Below are 20,533 nucleotides of genomic sequence, written 5' to 3' on the forward strand. Positions count from 1 at the left end.
AACTGTGCTTAAGACAGGAGATAACGATGAGGTGATACCACCGCTCACTGTCAGGAGATTAGAGTGTCACGTGGACAACGCAGCCCAGTGGGATGGTCGAGATGTCCTTGTCCAGGTTGTACACGATGAGTCAGAAGACAGACCAAGACCGAATTCGATTGACCTTTTTGATGGTTGCACTCAGGTGAAGGGAGAAAGACTTCATGTGACAGTAGCCAACCGGAGTGAGCAGCAACTTGTCATTGAGCCCAATACAATACTGGCATCTGCTACAAGGATTGAAAGAAAGAGTGAAATAGTACTACAAGAACAAAACAATACAGTGGAAGTCATGGTCACTGATATAGAAGTTGAGCCTGGCGCAGTTGATAATGAGGCTCCAGTGAGTGATGCGATTGACGGACCAGAAACTGATAGCCGAATCCACACTTGCCTGGACGGTCGCAATCTCAAACTACCTATGGGGGTTAATTTAGATGGACTGGAAGCTGAGAAAGCCGATGTTATTGCTTCGCTTTTGGTCAAGAATGCGGCTGCATTTTCTGAATCAGAGATGGATTTGGGTTGCTGTACAGTCATTCCGCATCAAATCCAGACGTCAGAAGGTCCACCTATCCGGTTGCCATACCGTCGTGTTCCTCCTAATCAGGCTGCGGAGATGAAGAAGTTACTGCAAGAAATGCTAGATAAAGGAATAATCCAGCGCTCCAGGAGTCCGTATGCAAGTCCGGTAGTTCCAGTGCGAAAGAAAGATGGCTCGTTAAGGCTTTGTATAGATTACAGACAGTTGAATGCTCGTACAATTCGGGATTCCTTTCCCTTACCACGTATAGAGGAAACCCTTGAGGCCCTAGGAGGAGCTTCATATTTCTCCTCCCTAGATTTGGCTAACGGATATTTTCAGGTAGCCATGGACAAGGATTCCATAGACAAGACGGCGTTTCGTGTTCCTTGGGGGCTGTTTGAGTTCAAGAGGATGCCACAAGGCTTAGTTAATAGCCCCAGTACATTCCAGAGGGTGATGGAATTGGTCCTTGGAGATTTGAATATGACGCAAGTAATCATATACTTAGATGACATACTTATCTATTCAACCACATTTGAGGAACATATAGAGAGGCTTCAAGCTGTTTTCACAAGATTGACTGACAACGGTCTTAAGCTCAAAGGGAAGAAGTGCAAGTTCCTTCAGGAAAGGGTGAACCATCTTGGTCATGTGGTGACTGCAGAAGGCATATCTGTAGATCCAGGGAAGATTGAACGAATCAGGGACTGGCCAACCCCTAACTCACCTGAGGAACTTCGGTCATTTTTGGGTTTGGCATCATATTACCGTAGATTTATCACAGGTTTTGCACAGATTGCCTCCCCTCTTCATGCCTTAGTAGGGAAGACACAGAAGTCATCGAAGAAGTCCAGGCGGTATCAGAAGAAGAAAGGTGACGTATCAGCAAAGTTTGAATGGACAGATGAAGCAGAGAAATCATTTGCCACACTCAAAAGATTGTTGACATCGACACCAGTTTTGAGCTATCCAATATTCGGGCGTGAATTTGTCGTAGAGATCGACGCTTCACTGAAGGGCTTAGGAGCCTGTCTATCTCAACATGGCGATGATGGGAAGTTACACCCATTAGCATTTGCTAGTAGAGGTTTGAGAAAGGCCGAGAAGAACTATTCAGATTATTCTAGTTTTAAGATTGAGTTATTAGGGCTAAAGTGGGCAGTCACGGAGAAGTTTAAGGACTATCTGATTGGGAGCCACACTGTGATACTTACGGATCACAATCCTCTAGCCCATCTACAGACAGCCAAGTTAGGAGCAACGGAGCAGAGGTGGATCGCCCAACTAGCTCCCTTTGACTTGGAAATCAGATACAGGTCAGGGCGTTCCAATAGGTGTGCTGATGCACTTAGCAGGTGTTCAGTTCTTCCAGTGGAGTTGTCGACTGAGTCTCAAAGCAAGAGGAAAGAGTTAAAGGAAGAGCCATTGCAAGCAAGTGGCCCTGGAATCTTCCCTTCGTTCAGCCTCGAAGAACTGAAGGAACTCCAAGAGCAGGATGAATCACTTGGGGTGATTTGGGACTGTTATCGGAAAGGATGGCAACCAGGTCAAGTGATATCTGAGGATAGTAAAGAGGTGCGAAGTTGGCTGAAAGAGTGGACAAGTTTGACTGAGAAGAAAGGAGTACTATATAGACAGGTCCAAGTGATGGGGAAGAACATCTTACAATTGTTAGTTCCTGAGAAGCTTCGGAAGACCATTCTCGAATCCGTTCACGACAGATGGGGACACCAAGGAGTGACACGAACCTTGAGTCTATTGCGTGAACGGTGCTTCTGGCCTGGTCTACATGGAGATGTAAGACGTCATGTGAGGAACTGCTTGAATTGTAATGTGGCCAAAGCTCCATCACCAAGAGTGAAGACACCCATGAGACACCTTATAGCTTTCAGACCATTGGAAGTGTTGGCCATAGATTTCTTGAAGGTTGATAAGGGGAGAGGAGGATATGAAGATATCCTAGTCATGTCTGATGTCTACACGAAGTACGCCCAAGCTGTTGCGTGTAAGGACCAAACAGCGGTGACAGTAGCAAGAGTGCTTCGTGACTCATGGTTCTCACATTATGGTATACCACAGAGAGTACACTCTGACCAAGGCAGGGACTTTGAAGGGAAATTGATACAGGAGCTATGTAAGTTGTACAATATCAGCAAGTCCAGAACCACCCCCTACCACCCAGAGGGAAACGGGCAAATTGAGCGTTTCAACCGCACCTTGTGTACAATGATTAGGTCGATGGAACCTAGTGAGCGCAGACGCTGGCCAGAGATGTTATTTCATTTGGTGTACATATACAATAGTACACCGCACCGAGTTACTGGTTACTCACCTTACCGACTGATGTATGGGAGGGTCCCATCAATACCTCTTGATCAACTCTTATCTCAGCAACAAGGAGACTGGGATCAAGACTATGTTGCAGCTCAAGCTGATGCTCTTACTAAGATGAATGCAATAGTAGAAAACAACACGAAGAAGGTAGCAGAGTATAACAAGAGTAGGCATGATCTTGGGCTGAAGGAAAAGAAGATCAAGATTGGGCAACATGTATTATTGCGAAGGACCGCGTTCAAAGGAAGACATAAGTTAGCTGATCATTATCATAGAGACAAGTATGTCGTGGTTTGGATCAATCCTGAAGGAGATGTATGTAGCATCAGACCTTTACATGGAGGCAAAGTACAGACAGTGAACAAGAAGTATCTATTGGATTATCCGAGAGAACCTGAAGAAGGGGATCCACCAGAACTATGGCCTCCAGGAAAAGATAATGAAATGTCAGACACCTCTAGCAGTGATGAAGATGACGAGAACCATATCATGCTCCCTAACTTCAATGATAGACTTCCAGTTCGGGAGGAAGTAGGTCAGAGGCAACTACGACGCTCGACGAGAGTAACCAAGGGAATGCATAGCAACCCTTATAATCTGCCCAGGACGGCAGTGAAATGAATTTCACTTTTTCTTCTGTCATTTTTCTTTCCATAATGTTGGATATTTACATTTTTCATTTTGGAGATATCAAAACTACTCAGATGAGAATTTTTGATTGAAGTTTAGGTATAGATTGAAATATTTCATAATAGGAGCATAATGAATAATTTATATGGTAAAAATGCAATTTTTGTAAAAATTGTAATGTTTATTTAAAGAATTGAAAAATAATTCTAGGAGAATGAATATTATCAATAATATGGAGAAAATGTTATTTTGTCAGGATGGATTGTGGTAAATTGAATTTTCTTGCAAAATCATTGTTTCTTAGGAGACACCTTACGAGAATCGTAAGCGAAAGTGAATCTCTTTTTGGTCGGCATTTTCCGTTGTTTAGTCACCTGTTACGTAACGTCAATGATGTTGTTACTCAAGAAAGTAAAAGTAGTTCCTCAGATTTATAGCTGATTATTCTCATAAATACATGATATGTGTGATTTTTGTGTTAAAACCATAGTTGTTTCCATTATACTTTTCATTGATACTAAATGTAGTAATATGTCATAAATATTTGTGATGTTGTGGAAGGATATTTATACCAGGTAGCGTTCAAGTGTAGGTGGCACGAAAGAACAAGCGTTTTGGTTGTTACGGCGGTAGGATAAATCAGAAAGCAATTGGTGACGACAGTGTACGTTAGGGTTACATGTTCGTTCTTCCAAGTCAAGCTCGACAAGGAGGCATGGAATTGACGTACCATGTATGAGCGATGCCGAGTGAAATCTCCGGAGGGTGACTTGGTGGATGTACCCTGTTATCTCTTGGCCTATAGTAGGGGGTTTGTTTTTCCTCGTTTTGTACGATCTACCCGGCTGTCAATAAATGGCTGACCCACCCCTACTTCTTGTCTATGGTTTCATTCCTGACTGAGTACTTGAACCCCAACCCATACTACCGCTCGAGCCCAGTTTACTACATATATATAAAAAAACAAGGTTTGGTCAAGTTTCTATGGGGCCTATATCCTGGACTACTAAACTTCTTTGATGCATTGGACTTATTCCAACATACCTGTAGGAGAATTAGACCGAAATGAGAAAAGTGAAAAGTGCAATTAAGTGAAACTTTGTAGAAAATCAAGCAAACCATTAGAAAGTTATGAATTTCAGAATTTGGATTAAAGGCAAGATTTATAAGGCTTGTGTCAGAACAGCAGTGGTTTCAGAAATGTGGAATGTGTGCAGAAAATAGAAGGTATTTTGAGGAGAACAGATAGTGCTATGATATAAAGATTGTGTGGTGTTAATATCTGATAGGAAGAACAAGCTCATGGAAGGTTGGTCTTGAAGGGCAATGTCTGCCGTGGAAGTGGTAAAGAGAAGGGGTTTGAGATGTAGGGGCCAGGACAGGAAATGCTGAAACTTTGAAAGAGTCTGGGATCTGGAGGTGGATGACACAACAAAAAAGAGAAGACAAAATATTATATGGTCAGATATAGTGAAGAAGGAAAGCAGTAAGATTTAAGATGGAAGGGGTAAAGAGAATTGGTTTGAGATGTATGGGCCTTGTGTTGAGAGAAGATGATGTGGTGTGATGCGAGAGTCAGTTACCTTTCATAAGAGGGAAAGTATTGACTGAAATAAATGTTGATGATGATTAAGTTACCATAGTTTGGACGACTTTTTGTTAGCTGTGTCAATATTGCAAATTTGATTTAGTGTAGGGACAACTAAATAAACCCCAAAACAGAATATGATAATAGACACTGCTTTTCTGACAGTGGCGTCGTCAACAACATTGAAATCTTGACCAAGGTTAAGTTTGTGAAATGCCATCATAACTTAGAAGTATATGGATCTAGTTAATGAAACTTGGACATGAAGGTAGTCAACTATTACTTATTATCTTGCAGGAATTTCATGTCACATGATCAAAATCAGAGGTCATGTAGGGTCAATTAACTTGATCATCTTGGGGGTATCAACATTAAAATCTTAATTAAGAGCAAGTTTTTGGAATGTCATCATAACTTTAAAAGTATAAGGATGTATTTCATAAAACTTGGACATAGGGGTAATTAACTCTCACTGATCATCTGGAACAGAGTTACATTTCACATGATCTCTTTAACTCCCTTCCTTCTTATATCTCAATTTGTATTCCCATTCTCTCTCTCTCTCTCTCTATCCCCCTCTGTCTCCCCCTCTCCCTTTCTTATTGTAGGGTCCTTCTGGTGAGCTTGGTCCAATGGGCCCTCCTGGTGAAATGGTAACTATTCCTCAATATTCAAGATGTCAATAAATATTCATATAAAAGTTCTAGAAAGAGTGATATCTCTTTTTAAATTAAAAATCAGTCAATAGTAAATTGGTTAAGCATGGAAAATATCAATCGATGAATACTGAAGCATGTCAGGAATGGTTTGTACAGAAACCTATGTGTGAATCTGAATCCACTCTAATATACAGATTAGTTACACAATCCAAACCAAAAATACAAAAGAAATTCCTGATGAGACCCCTGTTTGTTATGCCAGGCCATCGTCTCCTTGACAGATCTTTACAAATTTTTCTTTGAAAGCTTTCATTCCCTCTTGCTCATCTATGTACATGTACAAGCCATTTGTGTCATATTACATATAGGTATCAAAAGAAAAATCAAATGAAAAATTTGAATTTTATGACAATCACCATATATCATTTGCTTTTTTTGGGGGGGAAAACTTATCTAGAATCCTTTATTCTGAGGCATACTGTATTTGTTGTAATATAATGTATTTTAATGATATTAAAATATTTTTCTTTTCAGGGGACTCCTGGTCTACCTGGTGCAAAGGTAATTTCATTCCCTTCATAATTTTATTTAGACTTTTTATGAAAGTGAATGTTTCTTTCTTGCATTTTAACTTAATTCAGTGAATAATAATGATGTTCATTCTTTTATTGATTGTATCTCTAATAATTTCAGTATTGAATAGTCATCACTGAATTAAAAAAAATGTTTAGTGTATTGTTTATATTCATCCCAAATTACTTGAAAATATTTATATTGAAACAGAAATCCACTTCAAATTCTGTAATTCTAACTCATTTAGAGGAAATAAGTGTGGGATAAATATATAGGCCTACTCTTTGATTTGTTATTGTTATTTGCTTGGTCTCTCTGATTGATTGGATCTCATGATTGGGGTTTACTCTACTTTAGAATTATTCTTCAAATTAAAAAAATAAACACTGGGCCCTGTTCCATAAAACTATCAATGAGAATGTGCAAGCATATTCTTATAGGCTTCTCTAATGGTGTCATTTGATTGGGTGAGGGCAAATTTGTCTCATAATTGTTGTACATGTATGTGCTATTAATAGCAAGTTGTGTGACAAAGGACCCTTGCTCATTTGTCTGATATTGACTACTTATGTTTTACAGGGTGAAAGAGGAGATGTTGGACCAAATGGAGAAATGGTAAGAAGGCTTTCCTGTCAAAGCAATGCTGCTGCTGTTGATGATGATGATTATGACGATGATGATGATGATGATGATGATGTTAATGGTGATAGTGATGATGATGATGATGATGATGATATTGGTGATGATGATGATGAGGATGATGATTATGATGATAATGATGGTGATAATGATGGTGATGATAATGATGATGATAATGATGGAGATGATGATGATGATGATAATGATGGTGATGATGATGATGATGATAATGATGGTGATAATAATGATGATGATAATGATGGAGATGATGATGATGATGATAATGATGGTGATGATGATGATGATAATGATGATGATGATGATGATAATGATGGTGATGGTGATGATGATAATGATGGTGATGATGATGATGATGATGGTGATGATGGTGATGATAATGATGATGATGATGATGATGATGATAATGATGGTGATGATGATGGTGATAATGATGATGATGATGGTGATGATGATGATGATGATGATGATGATGATAATGGTGATGATGGTGATGATGGTGATGATGGTGATAATGTTGATGATGATGATGGTGGTGGTGATGGTAATGGGGAACATCAGTGTATTAAAGGGATGGTCCAGGCTGAAAATATTCATATCTAAAGAAATAAAGTAAAATTCACAGAGCAAAATGCTGAAAATTTCATCAAAATCGGATAACAAATAACGAAGTTATTGAATTTCAAAGTTAATCAGTATTTTGTGAAATCAGTTAGATGCACATCGTCATGAATATTCATTAGGTCAGCTGATGATGTCATATCTCCACTTTCCTTTTTGTTATGTTATTACATGAAATCACAATTGTTTCATTATTTCATGCATGTGTAAATGATGCGTCTCCATTATGATAAAATAAGTTGCAGCAATAAATAACTAATGCACTTATCAGTTGTCAATCGAATTGTTTTAGTTCTTGGTAAATTTTTTTTTGAATAAACCTAATTTCATATAATAAATTACAAAAGAACAAGTGGAGTTATGACATCATCAACCCACCTATTGAATATTCATGAAGACATACCTAGAACTGTTTCACAGGAATAATGCAAATCTTTAAAATTTGATAACTTAATTATTTGTTATCCGATTTTGATCAAATTTTCAGCATTTTGCTCTGTGAGTTTTACTCTATTTATTGAGATATAAATATTTTCAGCCTGGACCATCCCTTTAAGTCCTGAATAAAGGTGGAATATTATTATTTCCTCAAATTCATTCATTTGTTAGGTAGTGTGATGGTGTACCATCTGATCCTAATGTCTTACAGGAATGCTTTGTCCTAGGGGCCAGGTTCTAAGGGAGAAAGAGGACACCAAGGCCTCTGCTTTCTATTTCCTTTAGAACCTAGTTTGCTCTTATATCCAATCTACTTCTAACTTGAAGTATAAACTGTAACCTTCCTTACTTTCATTTACTATTCTTTAGGGTATTGAAGGGCCAGAAGGACCATCTGGTCCCAAAGGTGCTAGAGGAGTACCTGGTCGTAAGGGAGAGGCAGGTCCTAAAGGAGACCAGGGCATAGCTGGGATGCCAGGGACACCAGTCAATGTTACCAGGAGAGGACCACCAGGTCTATCTGAGGAGAGTCACATTAATTGTACCTTTGTAATGAAAGGAGAACCAGGAACTCCTGGTCCAGCTGGTCCTAAAGGAGAAAGAGGGGATTTTGGTCTAGATGGAAGACCTGGACTGGATGTAAGTATTTTTAGTCCAGTCAATATAGGCCTATGGTTTGACCTTTCGCTATTTGCAATCTAAGATTTTCTACTGTAGTGCATTTCTGTATGGTCCTCTTAAAATCATACTAAACCCTAACCCTAACCCCCATAACCATAACCCTAACCCCCCCCCCTCCAAAATCCAAGTGTGGGAAATTTATCAGAATTGCATATTATTCATATTATCTTTTGTTGCAGGGATAATTTAGATCTTCATCAAAAAAATTGAAAAAACTATCCATTTTAAATGATTCAAGTGATTAAACTGAGGATTTCAGATGTTCACTTGGAAGGATATTATCAACCAAAACCATTCAATAGCTGTGATGTAGCATTCAGTAGCATTGCTGTTTTTACAAAGAAAAATTTGTTAGGCAATATAAAAACTTTCACAGGTACATGTAAATCCACTTCTGCTGGAGCAGGTCATTGACAGGAACCTGTAAAAACAATGAATGAAAGTACATATTTTCAAAATTATGATGATAGTTCGGGGGCCCCCTCAATGATCCATGTAATATTTTTTCGCAGTTATTATTTATTATAAAAAATTATTTATTATAAAAACGTGATTTCCTGTACAACGTCAATGCAAATAGTGTTTTCAACCAATAATCATAAGTATATAACAATAATAATGTGACTTGTAAAGTGCCAAATCCACTCTGTAAAGTGCTCAAGGCGCATAAAGAGCGAAGAGTGAAATTAAAGAGTTTTCAGAAGATTTTTAAAAAGTCTCGACAGAGGTGCATTTTTTTATTTCTTCAGGAAGGTTATTCCACAAAGTGGGGCACGCATAAGCAAATGATCTTTCCCCCAAGATTTTGACACTTTTGGAATAACAAGGTAGCCATAAGTGGATGAGCGCAAAGACCTGCTTGGTCTGTAGTAATTGATAAAAGAAAGACTGTATTGTGATGCTGATCTGTGAATGATATGAAAAGCAAGAAACAAAATCTTAAAGATAATCCTATTTTTTATCTGGAGCCAATGCAGCGAATTCAAGATGGGAGTGATATGAGAGCGTTTATTTGACAAAGTGACGATGCGAGCAGCTGCATTCTGAAACTTATATAACTGAGCCTAGGGTAGATTGAATAAAAGGACATTACAGAAATCAAGGCAGGAGGAAATCAAAGCATTGACTATCTTGACGGTGGCAGACTTAGATAAATATTTTCAGATAAAACCTAGGTAACGTAGATGGTATCGAACTGATTTACAGATATTAGAGATATGGGAAGACATTGTCATTGACATATATGAATATATTTAGTTTTGCTGGTCTAAATGGATTTTTTTAATGCTGTTTATGATCTCAAAAGAGTCCCTGACAAAGTTCATTGAAAAGACAATTAAAAACAAAAGATAAAAAAACAAAGAAATTGCAAACAACAATATAATACATAAGAAATTGATATGATAACACAATTGTTTTCACATACTTTTGCAAAGAACACAACAAAGAGCTTCTGTACCAAATATTAGAACATTTGGAGCTTTATTTAGGGAGTTTGAGGAAAAAGTATGATTTTGCATAATAATTACGCATAAATTAGAATAATCACTTAATAACAATTCCCATGAAATAAATTATCATACAATTTTGTAGATTTATGTCCAAGGCAACATGCGTGCCAATTTTCAATGCAATCGCACGATCGAATGCCGAGATCTCAAGATAGGTTTCCACAGTTATGAATGACATCAGGTAATTTGATTATATGAAACTGTCAACATTAATGTAGTGGTTTATCTACTCTGGGATGGAGTATTATAATGATAATATTAATGGTGATATCTTATTGAGTGCACACACCATCCAAAGATGCTCACTGCGCTAACCCATTTAACGTATAGTAGTCATGTTGATTTGTTAATCAGGAATATTACTCAGAAATACCCTCTTCTATCTCAAGCCGAGACAAATGGGCACAGCTTTTGCCTTGGCACATTCATGTACATGCTATGGGGATTCTCTTGCATGAGTATCTGCTGGTGCTACACTCAGTCTTGCAGTTGCACCTGAATATGTTAGTTAACCTCTCTGGAGTAGCAGGGTGATGATGATGATGAACAGCATTTGTGTACTGCCATTTATCTGTAAAACAAAACATTCAAAGGTGCTTGCTCCCCAATATGACACAGATTATTCATAAGGTTGCTGGAAAAGATTTGTTTGTACAGGTAGCAATTGACCATTCTTGATCTCCCAACCCCATTCTTCTGGTTTTAGATTTCCAGTGGTTTCTCTCTTGACCTGAAAGTACACTGTACGCCCCACATACTGTGATAATCTGTAGAGGCAGATCGATGTTTGGGGTAACTTCTTTGGTTCGATGAAGGTGCTGCTTTTTGCCACCTTTTCACAAAAGCTACTGTTCCGCAATTCATCTATACCTTCACATTTCCTGCCTTTTGACGATGTCCTTCTTTGAGGCACCCTTTGTGGTGAAGATCGAGCTTGTAGGTGTCACTCAAGTCTTGCTCTATTCTAGAGCTTTAGCAGTGTCTGTGTTGCTCGCTGATAATGAAGTTAATGCCAGAAAGCTCCTGTATTGCCAAGTTTACCTTTGCACAAGATGGCATGCTCAATACCCATGTCAGCGTTTTGAGTTTCTGCCATACCCTTTCCTCTTGTGAGACCAATAGTTGTCTTCAACCTGTCCAGTTATAATATTGAAAATACCACAACATACATTTTCATTTTATTCATTTTTATCATTTAGTGTGTATTTCCTCCATCTCCCTTTCTCTCTTCTAACATCTCATACCTATCCTATTCTTGGACATTCAATATTCATACAACTTGTTCGTTTCATATGTTTCACAAGTATTTTATTGATTATAAAGTCTCAGTTTTCATTATGATGATCATATTTACTTTCATGAACATGGTGATCATGATCCTGATCATCAAGATTTACCGACAGATCACCTAATTCGTCCCCAGATGGATTAAATTTCTACTTTTACTAAATTTCTTTTGCTGTAGTGAATAAGATATTTACTATCACATGATATATATATTTTTTTCAATCAATTCAATTGAATACTGCGTTTTGTTTAATTGGATATATTCATTTGCGATATAATAAGAGACTTTACAACCTGTCATGATTACTCAGAACATACAAGGTGTAGAAAGTTTGATATACTCATTAAACCTATGATCATATATGCCTTTCATATCAGTATGTATTTCTTATTTTGGATTGTGTCTTGAATAAATGGATGGTAGATATTATACTAGTTTTTTTGTTTTTTTTTAGGGAATGAATGGGCTAGATGGTGAAAAAGGAGAACAAGGCTTAAATGGAACCAATGGCCTACCAGTAAGTACCTAATTCATTGCTTCAATATAATTACACATTTCTGTCATACATTTTCACCTATTGTTATCAGTGTAATAGAGAGATGGAAATTGATTCAGATCATTATGGGACTAATCTCATGGGAGTCAAGATGAACTTTTTACCCATACTTAAATGGATGATCCACCCATCAAAATGCATATCACCCAATCTACCAGATTGTGTTTTAATTTATTCAAATTAATTCAAATTTATTCACTATTTTGATTTATTCAAAATCAGACTTAATGCTATAAGCCACAAAGTCTCTAAATATTCACGTTTTTTTTTGTAGATACTCTGTCATATTCTTCAGTTGTGCATGAAATAAGAAATTGGTTTTCGATTTTCCAGTATGATTTATTTCATATTGTCAATTTCTTATGTATTTTTTCACTGTATTATTTTTTTCTTATAAAATTTGTTCAGTGAAATTATTTGACTCACAACTGCTTTGAAACTATTTTTTTTTTAATAATTCAATGTAAAAATAATCATACACCAATTAAGTTTGACTTAGGATTTGTACATGAAATTGTACATGTATTTTAGGGTAAGGTTTGGTTGAATGTGATATTACATTAAAACTTTATTCTTAGACATAACACATTTGTTTTCTAAAGATGCACAATAGTTTATAGGAAATATCAAAGGAATTATTAGATTTTGCATTTGGGATATATCATGTGATATGTTAAGTGGATTCCATTGCCTAGTCTTTTAAGGTTTAATCTCAAAGCTTAGTACAATTGATCTGAATTTATCGCAACTCTTTGTACAAAAGGATCTTCTTGCAAAATTAGAATAAAAATGTATTTTTCTGTCTCTTCCTATGTGAAAAATTTTCTTATTGTCATTGCTTAGCATATTTTCTCAAGTTTTAATTTGCATTCTAAACTCTTCTCCTGAAAATATACATTTCTTACATGAGAAGGAGGAAGGTTATTTTTCAAGGAAATTAATTTGATAGTTTAACCAATTTGCACATGAAAATGGGGCCTACTCCATGATTTGTTTTGAATTGATAAGGTACCTTTTATGTTACATGACATTCTAGTAATAATATTGTTATATGTTCAACATTTCAGGGTATGACTGGTCCAATGGGTCCTCCAGGGGAACCTGGTTTAATGGTAAGATATAACATTATGGAAGCATGTCATTTTCTATTCTTTACTGTTGTTTTAATGCAACTCTGTCTCCTGCTCTTGGATAACAGGCGTTGTAGTAGAAAGAGAGACAAGCAGAATTATATAATTGTAACTCTTTAATACTTGATTTATAATTGGCTTACATTTGACATGAATTGTAAGATTGATCTCAAGTTTGATACAGTATTATTGAGACACAGTTAATTTCTATTTATTTAATGGTCCTTTTTTTGCAGGTATACATGTATTTCATGATAATCATAGATAAAGTATCCTGATATCAACACTAATAGATCTGGTATTGTTTTGTATGTGCCATATACCATATCATTTAATTTGTAGATTGATGGTGCAAAAAAAAAAAAAAAAAACTTTTGATTTTGACCAATATTCATGATCAATTAATTTTGGCTGAGTGGAATACAGTTGGGGGCTGACTTTCAGTGTCAGTTGAATGTGGCAGAGATAATACCCCCAAGAAAGAATATTACTGCTGGGCAACAATAAAATGATCTTAATGGATTTTTAAAACTTTTTATGCTTTTTATTTCTATATAATTGAACAGCTTTGATATATTGATGTACTATCAGTGGATCATGTCTTTGTTTCTGTTTTTTAAATATTCATTTATTGTAAGTTAACAATGTTAGTGTTCAAACTATTATGTTTAGTATATTTATCAATCCTAAATGAATTGATCCTACCTCTTGTGTTTTATTTTCAGGGTCCACATGGTCCGACTGGTCAACAGGGTTACAATGGAACTGATGTAAGTATTAAGTAAATTCAATATGAAACATAACTCTTCAATATTAGCATATGCTGACATTGAACAGTTATAATAATAGTACAGTTTATAATAATAGTATTGTATTTCAAGATTAGTTAGCTGCATAAGCTGAATTGTACAAATCTTTTACAGAGAAAATTGCTAGAAGCATAAAAACAGCAATATCAAACTAGTATAAAAATATATACAAAGCATGAATAAATATGAAATCAAATACAAATGATTACATAATCAGCAGAATGATTATAGTTAATTGCAGAAGTTTTTATGTTTTGCTTATTAGACAGAAAAACAAAAATATTGTGGAAGGGAAGAAATTGTGATATAGATGAATTGAAATGCAATATAAATTTGGACTTAAGTGGATGCAAAATTTTCAAATTAGAGATGGATTTAGAGTTTTTCTAAAATATGACAATCGAAAGGGACACAGTAGGCCATATTTAAGAAGTAAAACATTTTTTTATTTTACTACCTATTTGTTATAATCCTCTCTTGATTTCATAAAAATGTGAATAACAACTCTGAATGCTGATTGATGTTTCTTACTATTGGTGTAACCTTCATAAACTTCCAAAAGTGGGAAAGGAAACTCTGAAAGTTATTTTCTTAGATTTTTTTTCATTTTACTCTTCATATTAATTTCCAAGCATGTAGAATTAATGGTCTTTAAACGTAAGCCTGGACAATCCTTGCATATGACTAAAATGATTGAAACTATGTGACTTTGTTGGAATAATTATGTATTGAATTGTTGAAAATAATTTGAGTGAATTTTGACCACCACATGCTATCACATTTTGATATACATGTACATGTTTTCACTTTGTAAATATAATATGAGTCTTCAGACTTTTGTCATGTAATCATTCTCACAATAAAACCAGAATGGAATTGAAATATAAAAGAATTATGATGTATGACAATGTGGCCAGCCATCCCAAAACCAACAATAAAATTGGAAAAAAAATAGTAATTTGGTTTTCAAAGAATAAAAATTGAAAAAAAAATAGCTTATCTGAAAATATGATTCTTCTTCATCCTGTGCAAATGTGAAAATGTAAAGTTCAATAAGTCAACACAGAGAGTTTCGTTGACACTACTTTTTTGCAGATTATTTGGAAATTTCACTGAGATTGCACAGCGTGCACATCTCATGCTTTGAGTGAAGCCCTGACTTCAATCCTTGTTTTCTCCTTATTGTGGCTTATTATTGATCAAATTTGACAAGTTTTATATAGATCATATAAATCTTGGGATGTGCCTTTTCAAGCTCAATAAAATCTTGGGTAACTTCTCTTGGAGTAGCAGGTCACATATATGATTGGTATTATATACAGATTGTGTGGTCAATGAAATGACTATCAAAGAACAATTGATTTTATGTGCAGGGCATGATGGGATTGCCAGGAGTCCAAGGTGAAATGGGTCTTCAAGGTCTTCCAGGTGAAAAGGTAAATGATGCATCCTGTGTTTTCATGATAAATGCATGCAAGTTGCGCCCTTATTGTGACATCACTCATACACATTAATCCTGAGAGATGTATGTATACTCAACACCATGCAATGGTTATAGTTCTTCTCTTTCTAAGTGATTATAAATCTCATTTCAATACTACAGTTTTCCCAGGATCTCACTGCTAGTTCAACTGAGTAATTGTCCCTGCCATTACGGTTTATCGTTCAGTTAAATATTTCTTTGATATTTTGATTCTCACTTGCAACGTTGCTACTTTGCCTTTTGAAATAACATTCAAGCCATTCATTATAATCAATGTTTGTGATGCATCTGTTATGAAATGCACAACTCTTGTGTTGTTTTAGTTTGTTCAGTGTTTACAAAAGCTTGAAAATAATGACTAAAATCCTCAAATTGGCATCCCATCTCTTTTCCAAACACTGGAGTATCATAAGTTGTTGGAGGTGAGCCATTTCATATATCTTACATCCTGTCAGTGTAAAAAAAATGTTTGAAGGAAAATAGTGACAGACCTTAACCTTTACCACCTGACCAAACATCTGTGCCCCATCTTTGATTAAGAACATCTTTCAGTGTCTATTATTGTTTTATCTATGCTGATTTGAGAGGATTACAAGACACTGAAAGATATGGCCTATTTGTTTGTCAAGCTCTATTATTTAATTTGTTTTGTAGGGTGCTCCTGGTGATTCTGGTCCAGTAGGGCCAAAAGGAGACCAAGGTCTTGCAGGACCTCCAGGAGATAAGGTAAGACTTGGTTCCTTATTTTAGCATCATAACAATTGTGTTGTATTGTTGATACATATCATTTACTAATATATTTTTATGTGTACTGTCATTTTAAATACAATACAGTGTGTCTCACAAAAAAGGAACCAGTCTTTATGAAAGATCGGTATGACAATCATTGAATACAATTATCTCTATATTTTTGTGAAAGACCATAATCATTTCATTCACATGGTTCATGTGACTGGTTGAATAATAGAGATGAAAATTTTCCATTACACAATCAAGAAAATTAGATAATAATTTATCATGTGAGATTTAGCCTATGATAATGAGTGTTTAGCTTGAGATGAGGTTTACAACATTTAGACAATCCTATCCCAATCCAATCAATGCTTCTCATTGTACCACCTGAAAATCTCTCAAGATTATTTACTCTACCTAGTTTTCTTGATTATGTGAAGATGGAATTATTATCTTGACCATCATCATTATTCCTTCTCCCTTTTTACAAAAAAGGTGTTAAAAGTTGTATCTATTTATTTCCAAATTGAAATCAAAACTTTGTCACTGTTTTGTTTAGAATGCAATAAATACAAGGGAAAAATACATGCAGCATGTAGTATGAAGCATTTCAATCCATAAACAAACATTGGGATACAACGTAGCATCAACATGTGAAGAAAAATAAATTCAAGCCCACTTTTTCAGAAATTATATTACAGCATTGGTAATATCAAAGTTATTGCAGAAAAAATGAGATGAAGTATTGATTGTTTTTACAGCATCTTGTTTCAGATTTGACAGTGCTATCAATCCATATTGTAATGTACATTGATACTTAAAATTGTTGCGTTTGGTTCTGCTTTCATCATGAAAATGAAATTGTTGACCATTTCTTTGATTAATGCTTTCATTAGGGAAGAAAGGGCTCAAAGGGTGAGAAGGGTAGTGCTGGTCCTATAATATCAGATCTAGGACTTATTCAGGTAAAACAAGCTGGAATTCTTTACTATTTGGGCATTGCAAGGAACTTACGTTTAATTCTCTATCGAGTGAAAGTCCCAAAATCAAACCTAGTTCCTTTGGTAAAGAGCAAATTTGTAGTTGAATTGAGTTCAATTGCAATTCCATTTATGTTTGATTTTAGGACTTATTCTTGACTTGCAATCGAAGCTTTGTTTCTTGTAACACCCCATAAGAGTTAAGTGTGATTTGAAACCTCCCATTCACTACAATCTCACAATATTTTGTGTTTTCATGGCCCTAAAAAACAAATACAATAGATCAGTAGGAAGATGTACCCATCCAAAGATGTAATGAATAAGTATCTTTCATTACATGCTAGAAACAAATTAAATGAAAATATGCACTAAATTACATCACATGGGAAAAATAAAGCAGTGAAAGAAAATATTTCTATTACCATATTTGAATAATAAAAACCATCATAATATGCTTCAAATTATTCCTTGAGCCAAATGAGGCAACACTGTTTAGAAAATATGTAAGCACATGGATGAATGGTAATGAGAATTATGTGAACTCCATCTGACAAATTATACTACATTATATTTGGAATTCATCATTTCACTCTTAACTCTTAGTGAAGCTTCCCTTGAACTACCTAGTAGTATTGGGCCAAACTAATTATCAAGCTGAATTATTTGTATTTGTGATATCATATTCTGTCATGTTTGCATTCTTTAAGCTTGATGAATGGTATGGTTGACAAATGCTTTGACCTGTTTATTATACCCACGTCATTATCAAGCCCCATTCTATACCAAAATTTATATTTCATACATTTTTTTCCATTTTCATTTCATTCTTCATGTATGTTGGCAGAAAGGTCAGGTATCAGTTTGAAATAATGCTTGACGCTTTATGAATATACCTATCTTTTCAATAGTTAGCTTTATCTGCTTGTTTTTTTTTTACTTTGCTCATGGAATTATTATTTGAAAATATGTGAGAAATATGAGAGAGAGATTGGGAATCCTATTTCATGGTTGGTGATTTAAAAAAAATCTTTTACCAGTTGATATTTGCAATGCTTCGTGTCCAAAATAATGTGTTTTTGCATTTTCTGTTATGCAAAAACATGATGTATAATTGCTAGATGTTCCTTTTGCTATGCTCTTCATTGTTTTGGGTTTATGGCTTTGTTTTATTTTTTACAAATTTGAAAAAAACTGAACTAATTATGAGATATGTGGCTGGATAAGGGGTGCAGGGTGTAGATGGGAGAGGGGGCATATGAAATTATGCCTACATGTATGGTGCAATCAGCATGAAAGTTTAGTGTTTAGGGGACAGAAAGTTTTCAAATTTTTATTTTTATTTTTATTGTTTTATTAGAGGTACTAAAATGAAGGAAATATTGACAAGAGGGTATGAGAAACAGTCACCTGGTTAGAGGGAGGGGTGGAGGGACAGAGAGACAGATTGACAAACCTGGTTAGAGGGAGGGAGTGAGGCACAGAAAGACAAACAGACTGACAAACCTGGTTAGAGGGAGGGAGGGAGGGAGGCACAGACAGACAGACTGACAAATCTGGTTAGACGCAGGGAGGGAGGGAGGCACAGACAGATGAACAGACTGACAAACCTGGTTAGAGGAAGGGATTGAGGCACAGACAGACAGACTGACAAACCTGGTTAGACGGAGGGATGGAGGCACAGACAGACTGACAAACCTGGTTAGAGGGAGGGATGAGGGCACAGACAGACAGATTGACAAACCTGGTTAGAGGAAGGGATTGAGGCACAGACAGACAGACTGACAAACCTGGTTAGAGGAAGGGATTGAGGCACAGACAGACAGACTGACAAACCTGGTTAGACAGAGGGATGGAGGCACAGACAGACTGACAAACCTGCTTAGACGGAGGGATGGAGGCACAGACAGACTGACAAACCTGCTTGGATGGAGGCACAGACAGACTGACAAACCTGGTTAGAGGGAGGGAGGGAGGCACAGACAGATGAACAGACAGACAGACTGACAAATAAATGTAGAGATACATACTCAGAGAAAGAAAGAAAGAAAGATGTAGCCACAGAAATAGACTGGACAGACATAATTACATAGAAATATAATTGCAGAAGACAGATATATAAAGAGTGAGATACAAAAGAGTCACATAAAGAGAGAGACGAACAAACATACACACTAAAGAGACCTGTATACAGAGGGAAGAAAAGATATAGAGATAAAGACAGAGTGACAGAGGAGTGAAAGACAGGCACAGAGACAAAGAACAGAGTATTATGTAAAATGTTCCAACCCAAAATATAAATTATTATGTTTCTTTTCTCTTTAGGGTGTACCAGGAGATAAAGGAGATAACGGTGAAATGGGATTACAGGTATGCAATCATTTCATTTTCATGATATACTCAACAACAATTACGTCATTTAAATCTAAGTTAAAAAGAATGTATATAAATGAATATGCAAAATAATTTGTTTCCTTTCTCCTTGCTGAAATCTCATACATTTACCGCACCACCCTCCCTGTGTGTTTGCTGGTGTTTGTTGATGCTGTGTGTGCATTTTTTTCCATTTAATATTAATGTCATTCAATGTACTGGGAACTACTACTCACAAGTTTTTATAAACTTTTCTGTAGTTTCCAATTTTCTCTGATACTATTTGTCATTTTTGTACATATTGTATATATATCATCTTTTTTATGCTGAGAAAATAAATAAATTGAACTGAAATGAACGTATGAAAAACAAGGGAAGGGGCTTTGTTTCATTTCTTGTTTGCAAAAAGTTTCAGCAGTAAATATGTTTGATGGGTATAAAGTCATATGGAATATCTGACCAACTATTGCTGTTACATAGCATTACATTTGAAATACAAAAGCTGTATATTTGTTTGATTTATATTGAAGAACACTACATTTAAAAGAACACTACATTTAAAAGAGCAGTCATTATTCATTGATTCCCTTGATTCCCTTGATTAGTTTGAAAGATCATTCTTGCATGAGATTATTTGTCTGTAGCAAAAGTAAAACACTTTTCCTTTTTTTACCATCCTTAAGAAGATCTTAATAGAGAAATAGTGTGTTTTTGTGTGTGATGTAGTCAGCTTTCTCATTTGCAAACGAACTGTTTGTTTTTTATATATAAATGAAATTTTGGAATGTCATCACTTTCTTATTTTACATCCAATTTTGATGATTTTTTTTAGTGTGATGCTTCTTTGATTGTCCTCTATTCAGTCAATTCAGTTTGTTGTTAGAGTGGAGTTAGAGATAATGCCTAACATAACAAATGTCTTAATAAA

General features: G+C 35.6%; 1 protein-coding gene across 3 annotated transcripts in view; it reads left to right on the top strand.

Moving 5' to 3' along the window:
* Nucleotides 1-5,726: 5,726 nt before the first annotated feature.
* Nucleotides 5,727-20,533, top strand: part of LOC129282259 (collagen alpha-1(XXV) chain-like) — a 32,541-nt gene continuing 17,734 nt past the window's right edge. For all 3 annotated transcript variants that reach the window (XM_054918189.2, XM_064112870.1, XM_054918190.2), the window contains exons 1-10: nucleotides 5,727-5,770; nucleotides 6,311-6,337; nucleotides 6,929-6,964; nucleotides 8,435-8,704; nucleotides 12,000-12,062; nucleotides 13,169-13,213; nucleotides 13,957-14,001; nucleotides 15,414-15,476; nucleotides 16,178-16,249; nucleotides 19,558-19,602. In XM_054918189.2, coding sequence (XP_054774164.2) covers nucleotides 5,750-5,770; nucleotides 6,311-6,337; nucleotides 6,929-6,964; nucleotides 8,435-8,704; nucleotides 12,000-12,062; nucleotides 13,169-13,213; nucleotides 13,957-14,001; nucleotides 15,414-15,476; nucleotides 16,178-16,249; nucleotides 19,558-19,602 — 687 coding nt within the window. In that variant the 5' untranslated portion in view covers nucleotides 5,727-5,749. The remainder of the gene's footprint in view (nucleotides 5,771-6,310; nucleotides 6,338-6,928; nucleotides 6,965-8,434; nucleotides 8,705-11,999; nucleotides 12,063-13,168; nucleotides 13,214-13,956; nucleotides 14,002-15,413; nucleotides 15,477-16,177; nucleotides 16,250-19,557; nucleotides 19,603-20,533) is intronic.

Source organism: Lytechinus pictus, chromosome 18 (genome assembly GCF_037042905.1).
Source record: "Lytechinus pictus isolate F3 Inbred chromosome 18, Lp3.0, whole genome shotgun sequence".
NCBI classification, from domain to species: Eukaryota; Metazoa; Echinodermata; class Echinoidea; order Temnopleuroida; family Toxopneustidae; genus Lytechinus; species Lytechinus pictus.